This window comes from Apodemus sylvaticus, chromosome 4 (genome assembly GCF_947179515.1).
Source record: "Apodemus sylvaticus chromosome 4, mApoSyl1.1, whole genome shotgun sequence".
Classification (NCBI taxonomy): domain Eukaryota; kingdom Metazoa; phylum Chordata; class Mammalia; order Rodentia; family Muridae; genus Apodemus; species Apodemus sylvaticus.
In genome coordinates, this window is record NC_067475.1 from 103,941,031 (window position 1) to 103,954,897 (window position 13,867).

General features: G+C 41.0%; 1 protein-coding gene across 1 annotated transcript in view; it reads right to left on the reverse strand.

Annotated features, from left to right (window-relative positions):
- Positions 1 to 202: 202 nt before the first annotated feature.
- LOC127682336 (vomeronasal type-2 receptor 1) overlaps positions 203 to 13,867 on the reverse strand; it is a 32,897-nt gene continuing 19,232 nt past the window's right edge. The window contains exons 4-6 of the mRNA XM_052178703.1: positions 4,054 to 4,284; positions 2,587 to 2,710; positions 203 to 1,221 (exon numbers count right to left, since the gene is read on the reverse strand). Coding sequence (XP_052034663.1) covers positions 239 to 1,221; positions 2,587 to 2,710; positions 4,054 to 4,284 — 1,338 coding nt within the window. The 3' untranslated portion in view covers positions 203 to 238. The remainder of the gene's footprint in view (positions 1,222 to 2,586; positions 2,711 to 4,053; positions 4,285 to 13,867) is intronic.

The following is a 13,867-nucleotide window of genomic DNA, read 5'->3' on the forward strand; positions in this document are numbered from 1 at the left end:
CTTCAGGTGCAACATAAAAAAGGTTGAAAGCCAGGCAGTAGCGACATATCCTTTAATCCCAGCACTTGGGAGGCAGAGGCAGGTAGATTTCTGAGTTCTAAGCCAGTCTGGTCTATAGAGTGAGTTCCAGGACAGCCAGGGATATACAGAGAAACCCTGTCTCAATTGCCCCACCCCAAAAAAGGAAGGTTGAGCCAAGTTGTCATCCAGCTTTGCTTGTCATTTAGAGCTCACAGCTCTACTCATCCAGAACAGTGGACACTGTGGTGCTGTTAAGCTCACTGCTCACAGAAGCTGAGGTCAGCTGGATGCTCCTGTCAACAGTTGGGATTCTTCCACCAACAGTTTCTTCAGTATTCCTCTTTGGTCTCAGCAAGATAATGAAGCACTTGGGAAGAAATAGACAGCCTAACAACCCATAGCTGGATGCCAAAATGGCAAATATTTCCACAGCCACTTTGAATTTGCCTTTGGTGCTCAAGTAAGCAGGGACAAAAGAGATCCAGACAATGAAAAAGACCAGCATCCCAAAAGTGATGCATTTCCCCTCATAATAGTTATCTGGCAGCTTTCGAGCCACAAAAGTTGTAAGAAAACACAAGAGCGCCAGAAGGACATCAAACCCAAATATGGAGCACAGAAACTCTATAGAACCTTCATTGCATTCAAAGATAATCTTTACATTTTGAATTTCAATGTTCTTGAACATCCTTGGAGGGTCCAACACCAAGTAAGCTGTGCATATACCAATCTCCCCTAAAACACAGATCAGGACAATGAGTTTTCGATAAATGGGGTGCATGGATATAAGGCGGGTTTTGGATACAGAAATCCTGTAGGCAAAAAAGAGTGAAATAGTCTTTCCCAGAATGGAAGACAGACAAAGGCAAAAGCCCAGGGCCAGAGTGACCTGGCGGGCCATACAGGACCAGTTGCATGGCTTGCCTATGAACAGCATGGATGACAACACAGTGATAACCAGAGACATCTGAATGAAAAAGCTCAGCTCCCGGTCATTGGCTTTCACCAATGGGGTATGTCTGTGAATTACATATACAACAGTGACTGCCAAGACCACAAGAGCCCCAAATATAGACAGGATGACAAGGGTGAACCCCAGGGCCTCCTCATAAGCAAGGAATTCCACAAACTTTGGCACACACTTGCTCTTCTCTGCATTGGACCAATCATCTTCACTGCATGGATCACATTCCCTTTGGCCTATTGAGAAAAAAAGAGAGAACTGACATTAATGGAACCCAGTTGTCACTTTTAATTGTGAACAGTCTAGGGAAGTTAAAGACAGGAACAATGTTTACTGGAAATCTGTTATAAATAGATATAATGCCTTATATTTAATAGGGAGAAAATATTCTTGGTATCTATAGATGCAGTGACAGATTGAGGGTTGTTTCCAACTTCAGGATTTGAGCATTTCCCCCCAACCCACACTTTCTTGAACTGGTCTTTTTTATTAATGGTCTCCTTTCTTTCTCCTCCAACTGTCTGGTGAAGAAAGAGGTCTATGTCTTTATCAACTCCAGAACATCCCAGGACTGAGAAAGTCACAGCTTCTGATATAAAACACTCAGAATGACTGGGACACAGCTGGTCAAACCCCTTGTGTTTTCAGTTTCTCCTACAATATCCTCTCATGGAGAAGACTCATGCACGTGCCCACCCAATGTCCCCAACTCTAGATGCTCATTCCAATTAGTCATAAGGCTGATTATTGGAAGGAAAACAAAACCACCAATCATGGTCCCTGGAGCTAAGAAGGCTAGGTCTGGAGGGAAGCTCTAAGAAGCATTGGTGAACAAGGAAAAGCTAGGTGATGTGAATTTTGGCAGATAATGAAATGGGTCCATTCAGTGTTAATTTTTAAAAATCAAGTAAAAAGTTGTGTTTTCCTTCAACCGCTCTAACTCTTGCTCTTGACATCTCTGAGTAGAATTCTGTGTGGGGTCTAGGGAAACTATTGCCAGAGAGTTGTGCAGGTCACAGGCTGCTTACACTATCACAGTACATTTTTTATCACTTTTACTTGATTACTCTTGAGGGGCTATGTGACAAAAGACAAACACATTCTTAGTCTTTCAACCAAAATCCAAATGGAAATAGAAATAACCCTGGTCCAATAACCTTAAACAAAACCAAGCCTGCCTAAGTCACCTCCAGAGATCAGCAACTGAGCAGGCTGTCGTAGCAGTTCACTCCTCAGCAACTGTCAACACATGTACTTTCAGTGCTTAGAACCTTAAGACAATTGGGTGGCATTTTCCCAACTACAATAAGTGCTGAATATGAACAAAAATGCAAGTAATTTGAAGAATTTATGAATTTTTTTATATTTCACATTGTCTTTATTTTATTTGATGTTTCTTTATGAACTTCACAGTGGAAGGTCTTGTTTTATATCAGAAGTGAAAACTCATCTTTTCCTTTGGTCATACTGCATATAAGAAAATTTTATGGGTTTCATGAATTTTTGTTATGCTCTGATTATAAAGATTTATAAGAAGTTCTCTTGACATCCATTGGTTAATCTAACTGTATTACTACCAATGCAAAAATGGCAATCTCTACCTGGTTTCTCTGACACATATCCATCAGCACATGGGATGCAATCAAAGCAGCATATGGGTTGCCCCTGGCGAATCCCCTTCCGGGTCCCTGGAGGACACACTTGTGTGCAGAATGAGTCTGGACGCTAGCAAAGACAAAGATAGTAGATATTTAAAAAGCCTCAAAACTTTCCCACTTGTGAAATGTTGCAAGTGCTGGTTTGCATTTTCATGGAGATATAGGTCCTATTAATAAACGAAATCAGCTCAGGATTTAAGCAAAGACAGCAAACAAATCATGACAATATGGAGAGCCTAGAAAAAACATTGGCTAAAGGACAATCTTTAGATTGACTCTAAAATTGCCAAACAGTTCTTTCTCATCTTTGTGACCAAGAGTAAACTAATGTCTCATGGGATTCTGCAGATGGGACAGTTTGCTTAGTCTGTGTAAAATAACTTAACACTCTAATCATCTTCCTGAAACATATTTCCTCTCAGCATAATCACCCCAACATAATATTAAAATTAAAGATGTTTCATAAATGGTAAAAAATATTAATTTAAATTTATAAGGAGAAAATTTAAAAGGTATAATAGAACTGCACAAGAGGAACAGGCCAGAAATATTTTCTTGATAAGTCATTTTATAAATTTTCATATCAAACACAACCCTCCTTTCATAGCATATAGTTTACAAAGATGTATACTTTGAAATACTGAATAAAGGTGATATTCACAAATAAATTTATATCACATTCTAGGTGTGAGAAAGCATTTCTTTTAAATTTTTCATATATTACATTTTGAAGGTCTTTTTCTCGCTTTCTCATCTCTTCCTAGATCCTTCCCTTCTATCTACCCATGTACCCTCGTGTTCTTTCTTCTCTTCCTTTCTTAAGAAAGGAGAAAACTAAACATGAAGAAAGCAAAAAGCAAAACAAGCAAACAAAATATAATAAGACAAAATAAATTCCAAAACAAAACAACTGCACCCGAAAACACACACACACACACACACAATGGAACTCATTTCACATTAGTCAACTATTTCTGGGCATGGGATCTGCCCTGATTGTGGTTGATATATCCAGTAACATTCAATTGAAGAAAATTGATAATCTTTTTACCAGAAATTTCAAATAGTATTTTCGAAAGTGGTGGACCTGGTAGCCACTTCCCTGTCCCAGCGACAGGCTCTCACCTGGGTTGAACTCTACAGCTCACATCATATATACCATGCACATTCCTCACCACTACATAGAGATAAATGAAATGAAACAGAGGAGGTCAAAAATAACTATGGTCACAGTACTTGAGAGGGTAACATAAAAGTAACGGTGAATCTTGTTATATTTTAAATAAGTTTTAGACAGAAAAACTGATTTGTAATTAGAATAATTTCTCATATTTTAACATTTCATTGGTATCTTTAAATATATATAAACTTCCATAAGTATAAAGAAAATAATGTATCAGATCAACTCACCCTTGATGACTCGGTGTTCCAAAATATTGTAGAATTTGTTGGAATAACAAGCTCAAACATTGAAGTTCTAAAGTTAAATCTCCCGACTGTCACAAAGGAAATTTCTCCCTTATCATCTAGTTGCCAGTTTAGGATATCATAGTGTCCAAATTTCAAATCTCCATTCTCATCCAGAACTACCCATTTATCATCATGTGATTTAAATTTAATTTCCTTCATATAGTACATTAGCTAGAAAGCAACACAAAGTAAAAAACAGTAGAAGAAAACATTTTGTAAAAACTCAATAGTCTTAAAAATAATTTTATATAGAAAATAAATTTCAAATACATATTTTATTCATGAAATTACAGTGCTTGTTCTTGGTCTCTATTTTTTATGTACTATGAATATCTCTATCTACATGTGTAAATGGAATTTGAAGCATGGTTGGCTATAGGGTGATGAACTTTAAATGTAAATGCATTATAAAAATTTCACTCAGAAGTTTCTTGCAAAGCCGTAGAAGCTGCTGTCATGTAAACTAGTCAAAGTCAGAATAGGGAAAATGTAGGTGGTGGTTCTGATGATTCAATCTGGAATCTGCACGTGAAACTCAATTGGTTCTTTGGTTTGTTTGTTTGTTTGTTTGTTGTTTGGTTGGTTGGTTGGTTTTTCGAGACAGGGTTTCTCTGTGTAGCCCCTGGAACTCACTCTGTAGACCAGGCTGGCCTTGAACTCAGAAATCCACCTGCCTCTGCCTCCCAAGTGCTGGGATTAAAGGTATGTGCCACCACCACCCAGCTTTTTTCTTTTTTCTGTTTTTCAATTGGTTCTTGATAGATAGATACATCAATAAAGATTCTAGTTGTCAATGGCTGGGCAGAAGAGGTGGGACTTCCAGGTTCCCACAGGGCTAGGAGATGCGAGGAAGGAAAAATTTGCCTTGCTTTGGAAGGAGAGAAAGCTACCAGCCATGTGAGATCTCTGGTAGAGTGACCATTAGCCTTTTCCCTGACTGGGCCTAGGGTAGCATGCAGGAGATTAAAAAAGCAACTAAGCTAAGGGCAGATTTAGGGTGCTGAGCTAAGAGAATGAAACTGGGTAATTAAGTTGAGGGCATATTTAGAGATGTTAGAGCTAGGACTAAAGGTAACTGAGCAACTAAGCTGAGAAGATAATTAGAGATGGCAAGCTGAGGATGAAGGTAAGGGCAAGTTAGCCATGGGAGACTTACCCGGCCATTGAGGTAAAAGGAATATTAAAAATAAGTTGTGTGTGTGTGTGTGTGTGTGTGTGTGTGTGTTTCATCTGTGGATCCAGGATGGTTCCTGGGCAGTGACTGGTAGCACTGATCTGCCCAGAGTTTAAGGCAGAGTAGTAGAAACTACATGCTACAGGGATAAAGTAGACTCCAGACCAAATAGAAGGAAAGGAAGAGAACAGAAATCCAGAGAGGAGAGGAAACCATATTTAAAAAGTGTAAAGAAAAGAGATCTGTTGTGGGAAATACTAAAAAAACGAACCACCAAGTTCCCGTGCTCCATCCAGCTGTGAGCTGGAGCTCCTGCGTTCCCTTCACTGCCACACCAGCCCCACACAACAACCATCCACCCTGTGATCAGACACCACAACACCGGCAACCTGATAGAAATAAAATTCTAGAAGCTTATAATTAACAAGTCAGACTTATGTCTCAAAAAAATTCTCAATTCGCAAGATGCCCACACCATAATCTCAGAGCCAATTGATAATGATAGTAGCTGCCCACCTAGACCAGACAAGTTATCCCAATTATTCTATCCCAGTATGATATTCATAACTACCTGTGTCTATTTAAAACCATGCAGGATCAGGATCTTCTTCCTGTCTGTCCACCTCCATCTTGGCTTCTCCCTCTCTCTGGTCCTCTCTGCCTCTCCAACTCTTCATTCCACCTCCCTTTTCCCTGTCCAATCGCAGGCCTCCTAATGCACTAATATTTAAATAGATTGGACATGGGAAATCCTGCCACAGAGATCAGCAAGGCACACACAAAAAAAATCATAAATCAAACACAACTTCGACTACAAAGTCACCTTGCATGGAGGCTTGAAGCAACCTACAAAAGGAGATGGGTGAAGAGACATGCAGCTCAACCCTGAGAACCAGGCTGTAGCTTTCAAAATCTCACTCCTCATGGAGGAAGCTGTGTTGTATCATGTTGTGTCACGCAGTGCATATACTGTTTGGTCCAAACAGCTATACTTGGAAATGTTCATTGCAATGGGTCATTAGTCTGGTGCAAGGTCTTTGACTTCTGCAATGCCATTGGAGTAAAAATGTGAAATTCAAAAAGAATCAATTTAAAAAACATATGGGCAAAATAAAAAAGCTCATTACTCTAGCAGACAGGTCAGTGGTGGTGTGGAAACTCGCTTTGTCACTCTGTCTCAGAGGCTAGCACTGAGTACCATCTCCAGAGAGAACCTATTAGTCAAAATGGAGTTACCTTGGAGACCTAAGATTAGGGAACAACCACATATCAGGAAGCTTCAACTTGGCCTATCACAGGTCCTGAGTGAGGGGAAGGATGAACGAGTCAGTTGTGTTGAGCAAGGTAGCTGATGCTGACAAGATTAGGAAGCAGGAGCCACAGCATTGCTAACAAGTGCATCAGAGGGTTAGCCCCAACCTACGTCAATTTTACAGATTTTACAAGCTAACCCTAGAGTTTGATAATTCTAAGGCTGAGGCCAGTGGGTTTATCAAACTCTGTAGTAACATCCTTGTTCTCTGCAGCTGTAGGACTGAAGTTCCACGGGTATGTATGATACCCACAGCTTCATCCTTCCAGAAAGGTTATTCAGGAGTGCTTGAAGGTGGGAACTCAAACCCTTCACTTGTATCAACATCAGTACTATGGGTGCTTCTCAAATTCGATACACACAGAGGCCACATCTCACTTAAAGAATTAGCTACCCCCAGAGAACCCAATCTAGGAAGTTTCCTACATGGCTGGAGAGAGGGGCAGAAGAGCACCTTCCCAGTCTGTGGAGTATAAAGCTAAGTGCAGACAGCAGAAGCATCGGTACTTATACACAGAAGGAATGCTAGTGAGGTACACACAGTTCTTATATGTATAAGACACTTGTACAGTATTGACCACAACAACACAAACCATAGGAAAGAAAAACAGTAACACATGTCAACTCTCTCTCCTCTTTTTTTTTTGTTTTTGTTTTGTTATTTGATATATTCTTTATTTACATTTCCAGTGAGTTTCCCTCTCCTGGGTCTGCCCTCCCTGAAAGTTCCATAAGCCCTCTTCCCTCCCCCTGTTCCCCAATCCACCCCTTCCCACTTCCCTGTCCTGGTATCCCCTGACACTGCTGCACTGAGCTTTTCCAGGAACGGGGGCCACTCCTTCCTTCTTCTTGAGTATCATTTGATGTGTGCATTGTGTCTTGGGTATTCCAAGCTTCTAGGCTAATATCCATTTATCAGTGAGTGCATACCATGAGTGTTCTTTTGAAACTGGGTTACCTCACTTAGGGTGATGTTCTCCAGTTCCATCCATTTCTCTAAGAATTTCATGAATTCATTGTTTCTAATGGCTGAATAGTAGTCCATTGTGTATATATACCACATCTTCTGTACCCATTCCTCCATTGAGGGACATCTGGGTTCTTTCCAGCTTCTGGCTATTATAAATAGGGCTGCTATGAACATAGTTCTCCTCTCTCCTCCTCCTCCTCCTTCTTTCTTCTTCTTCTTCTTCTTCTTCTTCTTCTTCTTCTTCTTCTTCTTCTTCTTCTTCTTCTTCTTCTTCTTCTTCTTCTCTCCCTCTCTCTCTCTCTCTGTCTCTCTCTCTCCCTCCCTCCCTCCCTCCCCTGACATCTCTCCTTCTGTTTCTCCCTCTCTCCATTCTCACTCTTGATATTCTTTTTTCGTATTTACTATACATCATCACTTTTGTTACTTTATTGTATTATTTATATTTTCTGGATTTCTGTTTGTTATTCCACTTAATAATGCATTAAATTTGTCTACACGATTTTTCATTACTGGGCTTGTTTTCTGTGATTCATTGGTCCCTTTGTGCACACTTGTTTTTGCTCAGTTGGTTGGATGCTTGTTGACTTTTCTCATTGTTTCTGCTTTTGCCACACCCTCTCTACCTTTAATATTTTCACTTTAATTTGCTGCTTTTTAAATGCTCTAATTCTATTATTTTATGTCCATTCTTACATTTAATTCCTTTTAGGTTTGAAGCTTTTATTACTGGGATTTCGTATTATTTTCTTTTTGCATTTGTTTGATTTTTTTTGAAACTCTTCCTTGTTTCTCTTTCCCTCCTATACCTTTCTTCACTTCTCTCCTTCCTTTCATCTAACTTTAATTCTCCTGTGTTTCTCCACCTTCTCTGCCTACTTCGTTTTTATCAACCATTTACATTTACCACACCTGCCTGAAATATTACTTTGACCTTATATCATACTCCTTAGTAGCTTTTCTGTTTTTAGATTTATGGCCAATGATGATAGATCACTGAGCTGTAATCAATGTCATGCACATTTCTAGAACTTTCCTGCATTTATTTTATTGTTGTTACAACACTTTCGATTCTCCTCATTGAGTTGTACTGAGGAGTGAACCTTTATCAATGGTTCAGTCAATGAAAGAATTGTGAAATAAAACGAGAAGAAACATTCAAACCACAATACGCATACACCAACAAAAGACCTTAGAGGGATTTGTGGGGGTGGTATAGAATGTTAACTTCTGGGCTCAAAATAGCTACTACCCTCCTCAATTCACAATATCTCTGATTATCTGCACAAAGCTGGATCAGCTCCTCCCTCTCATTGAAGGGAGAGGGGATAATGAATCCCTAATCCTTCATAGGGATGTATACACAGTTGATGGTGCTAGGGGAAAGAGACTTACTCTTCAGAAATCCAGTCACTGGTGAGATGTACATGCTTCTGTGAACAAACTCTCACTTATCCTATAAACAGCCCTAATGAAATTCATTAGGACACAGAAAGAGAGAGAGGGGGAGAGGGAGAAGGAGAGGGAGAGAGAGGTGGGGGGAGAGGAGAGAGAGAGAGAGAGAGAGAGAGAGAGAGAGAGAGAGAGAGAGAGAGAGAAGACATCAAAGGAGAAAGTTAGGAAGAAGGACAGGAAAAGATAACCAAGTGAATATGATTTAATATGCATTAAAATGTCAAAGTGAAACATATTATATGTAATTAACATAACAGTAACTATACCTGTTTGACTTAACTGAAATGAAATAAAATGGAGGTCAAATAAATCATAAAGTAACAGGAAAAAAGAAATTTGTAGGGCGGTGACAATGCCCTCAACACCCAGGAGGCAGAAGCAAGTGAATCTTTACATTCCAGCCTGATTCAATAAAGCCAAGAACACACCCAGAAACTCAATCTCGAAACAAACAAAAAAAAAGAAGAAGAAGAAGAAAAGAAGGAAGGAAGAAGGAAGGGAAAGAAAGAAAGAAAGAAAGAAAGAAAGAAAGAAAGAAAGAAAGAAAGAAAGAAAGAAAGAAAGAAAGAAAGAAAGAAAGAAAGAAAGAAAGAAAGAAAGAAGGAAGGAAGGAAGGAAGGAAGGAAGAAGGAAGGAAGGAAGGAAGGAAGGAAGGAAGGAAGGAAGGAAGGAAGGAAGGAAGGAGGGGGGAAGGAAGAAGGAAGGAAATCTTATTCACATTACCTTTAAGAGAAACACCTAGGAATAAACCTAGCCAAGGACATGAAATACCTCTACAATCAGTATTTGCAGGCACCAAAAAGAGGCATGGTGGCACACCTTTGATCCCAGCACTTAAGACATATCTCTGTGAGTTTGAGGCCAGGCATGTCTACATAGCAAGTTCCACATCAGGCAGAGCTGCACATTAAAACTCTTTCTCAAAAACAGAACAAAAACAAAAATCCAATGAAAACACTGAAACACTGAGAGATCCTCCATGTTCATGAGTGACAGAATCACCATTGTGAAAATTTCTGTATGACTGAAAATAATCTATAGATTCAATGCAATGTCTCTTCCCCCACAACTAAGCTGGCTAGCAACTCCCAACTCTTCCGATGGCTACCTCCGGCCTTTGTTCCTGTGAACAATAAGGCGCCTCACCTCGACTACCAACACTGCCCCAAGGCAGTTTTACCTGACTCCCAACACAGACTCGCCAGTCTGAAGGCAGGCGACCCGCTGAGACCTGGAGCCAAAGAAAATTCACAGCCCCGCCTTTGATGTGACCGACTTCTGGGAGGGGTGGTCGATTCCCCATGACTATATAACATGCCTTAAAAATATTAAAGTCAGTCTTGACCGGAATTACTAACCTTGACTCAAATCTCTTTCGCCTTAACCTCAAAATTCTCTTTCAGGCAACCCAGTTCACATGTAGCCGCAGGCAGTCTACATATTGGCGCCAGAACGTGGGGCAACCTGGTACGGGAGAATTTCCTGAGGTAACCCTATCGAGCGAAGCTTCGCAGAAAAGGTGATAAGGAAATGGTATCCGCACGGTAAGCAACATAGAGGTCAAATACTAGCGCTAGTGTAAAATTTTTCTATTGTTGTGAGTGCAGAGGGATACGGGTTTTGCAAGCAAACTGTGCTGACCCGGCACAGTGGCCGCTTGGGTTGAAAAGATAGGGAAATATGGGACAGGAAAGTTCGCGCGAAATTTGCGCCCGCAACATTCAAGAGTTGCTTCAGGCGAAAGGGATAGGGTTTGAAGAAGAAAGATTGGAGGATTTCTTGGACCAGATATATTCTTGCTGTCCTTGGTTCCAAGAAAAACGAACGTTAAATGAGAGAACTTGGGTAAGAATTGGTAATTCGCTAAAGGCAGCCAAGGCAGACAATATTACTCTCTGCCTCTGGACACTTATAAAGGATATTATAGATGAAGGAGGTTTGGAAGAATTAGATATCATTCAAGAAATTGAGGAATCTCAAGAAGAAAGCCTGACAGAGAGGATCCCTGTAAGAGAGGACCCTCCACACCCTAAGTCTCATAAACGCAGAGACAGTGCTGATGAGCCTATTGTAAAAAAGACAGCTCATCCCAAGAAAAGAGCGACTGAATCTCATGGAGAAGAATGCCCCCCTGTAGCACCATCTGCTCCGCCTATGACCTTGATGGCAGGGGACGAGATCCAGAAAGGCATGCAGTTACAAAAGTTGGAGTTTGAAATTAAATTGCAGAAATTGACTAATGAATTACAGGAGCTAAAAAGGATGTCTAATACTAGAGAGAACAATAATTCTGAGACCCGCCAGTCGCCATTAGAAAGAGTTATAAGCCAGGCTCTCGGGGAGGGGCAGGATACGTCAGAAATCTTAGCTTTTCCAGTCCTTGAGATAGAAGACCAGGACAATGTGATTAGACAATATCAGACTTTGGAATTTAAAGTGATAAAAGAATTAAAGCTAGCCGTAGCCCAGTACGGCCCGACAGCTCCTTTTACACAGGCATTATTGGATACTGTGATAGAGTCAAATTTAACTCCACAGGATTGGAGAACGCTGTGTAAGACCACGTTGTCGGGGGGGGGGGGGGAGATTTCTTGCTTTGGAGTTCTGAATGGCGTGAGGCTAGCAAAAGAACCGCCACCACTAATACTCAGGCAGGCCATCCAGAATGGAATGCTGAGATGTTACTGGGAGAAGGTGTATATGAAGGAAATACTAACCAGATGGGGTTTCCCATCGCAGTGTATGTGCAGATTGTGGTGGCTGCCCGCCATGCTTGGAATCTTTTACCATCAAAGGGAGATCCTAGTGGAAAGCTAACAGGTGTGAAACAGGCTCCCGATGAACTTTTTCAGGATTTCGTGGATCGATTGCTAAAAACAGCTAATAGAATTTTCGGAAATTCTCAGGCAGAAAATCCGCTGGTTACCCAACTAGCCTATGAGAATGCTAATGCGGCCTGCCGGGAGGCGATTAGACCTCATAGGGGAAAGACAGACTTAGCTGGTTATATTCGTCTTTGTTCTGAAATCAGTCCCTCGTATAATCAGGGTTTAGCTATGGCTGCAGCACTGCAGGGAACCACCATTCAGGGAATTCTTTCGCAGAGACGAGGAAATAGAAGGTGTTTTAAATGTGGCGGTCTGGGTCACTTTAAAAGTGATTGCCCTGATAACAGGACTACTGTAAACGGGCAATCAGGTGGTTCACCAGGAACATGCCCTAAGTGTAGAAAAGGAAATCATTGGGTGAAGGGATTCAAGTCCAAAACTAATTTTCAAGGCAGACCTGTGTCGGGAAACGGGAGGAGGGGCCCTCCCCAGGCCCCGATTCATCCAGGACAGACAGTCTGTGGGGCAACGCAGCTGCTGCCGAGCCAAGGAAATCTATCTTTGAACTCGCCAGAGCTACACCAGGAAGTGCAGGATTGGACCTCTGCTGTATATTCCATGCCGTATTAGCCCCAGAAATGGGCGTTCAGGTTCTGCCTATGGGAGTCTTTGGACCATTACCTGAAGGAACTTGGGGATTGCTGTTAGGACGAAGCAGTTCTACTGTAAAAGGACTACAGATTTATCCAGGTGTCATAGACAGTGACTATGAGGGAGAAATAAAAATTATGGCTGCTTCCCCTCATGGTGTCATAACTATACCTGCTAATCAAAGAATTGCTCAGCTCGTTCTGGTTCCTTTACAACCACTGCCTTCCAAATTCATTAAAGATAAAAGAGGAAAGGAGGGCTTTGGCTCCTCCGGAGTGTATTGGGTTCAATCTATCACCAATAAAAGACCTAACCTTAAATTGACTATTGAAGGAAAGAGTTTTGAAGGATTAATAGATACGGGAGCTGATGTTACTATTATTAAAGGACAGGATTGGCCGTGTAGCTGGCCACTGACAGACTCTTACGCATCTCCAAGGCATCGGATATGCAAATAATCCCAAACAGAGCGAGAGACTTCTAACTTGGAAAGATACAGAAGGAAATTCAGGGCAAATTCGGCCTTTTGTTATGCAAAACTTGCCTACTACCCTTTGTGGTAGATACCTCCTATCACAGATGAATTTAATTATGTGTAGTCCAAATGAAATCGCCTCTAAGCAAAAGACAGAACCGGAATCCTTACCTGCTCAGGGGCTTGGGAATGAAGAGCAAGGCACTAGAAAGTTTAAAAACCCCCAGCCAAACCCTAACTCTAGAAGTCTGGGGCATTTTCAGTAATGGCCACTATCTTGCCTGCATCCCACGCCGATAAAATTCAATGGCTTAGTGAAAATCCTGTGTGGGTTGATCAGTGGTCTTTATCTAAGGAGAAATTGGAAGCCACCTCTTTGCTAGTGCAGGAACAATTGAAGGCGGGACATTTAATAGAGTCATTATCTCCATGGAACAAGCCAATATTTGTCATAAAAAAAATCCGGCAAATGGAGATTGTTACAGGATTTAAGAAAAGTTAATGAAACAATGTTGCCCATGGGAACCTTACAAGCTGGTCTTCCATCCCCCGTGGCTATCCCGAAAGGGTTTCATAAAATAGTCATAGATTTAAAAGATTGTTTCTTTACTATTCCATTGCACCCTGAGGATTGCAAAAGGTTCGCGTTCAGCGTTCCTTCTATTAACTTTACAGAGCCTATGAAGAGATATCAGTGGACAGTACTTCCTCAGGGCATGGCTAATAGTCCAGCTTTATGCCAGAAATTTGTAGCACAGGCTATTCAGCCTGTGAGACAGAAATGGCCAGATATTTACTTTATCCATTTCACAGATGATTTTCTAATTGCAGGAAAAAATCCTCAGACCTTGCTTTTATGTTTTAAAGATTTACAGCAAGCTTTGGTCGCTAA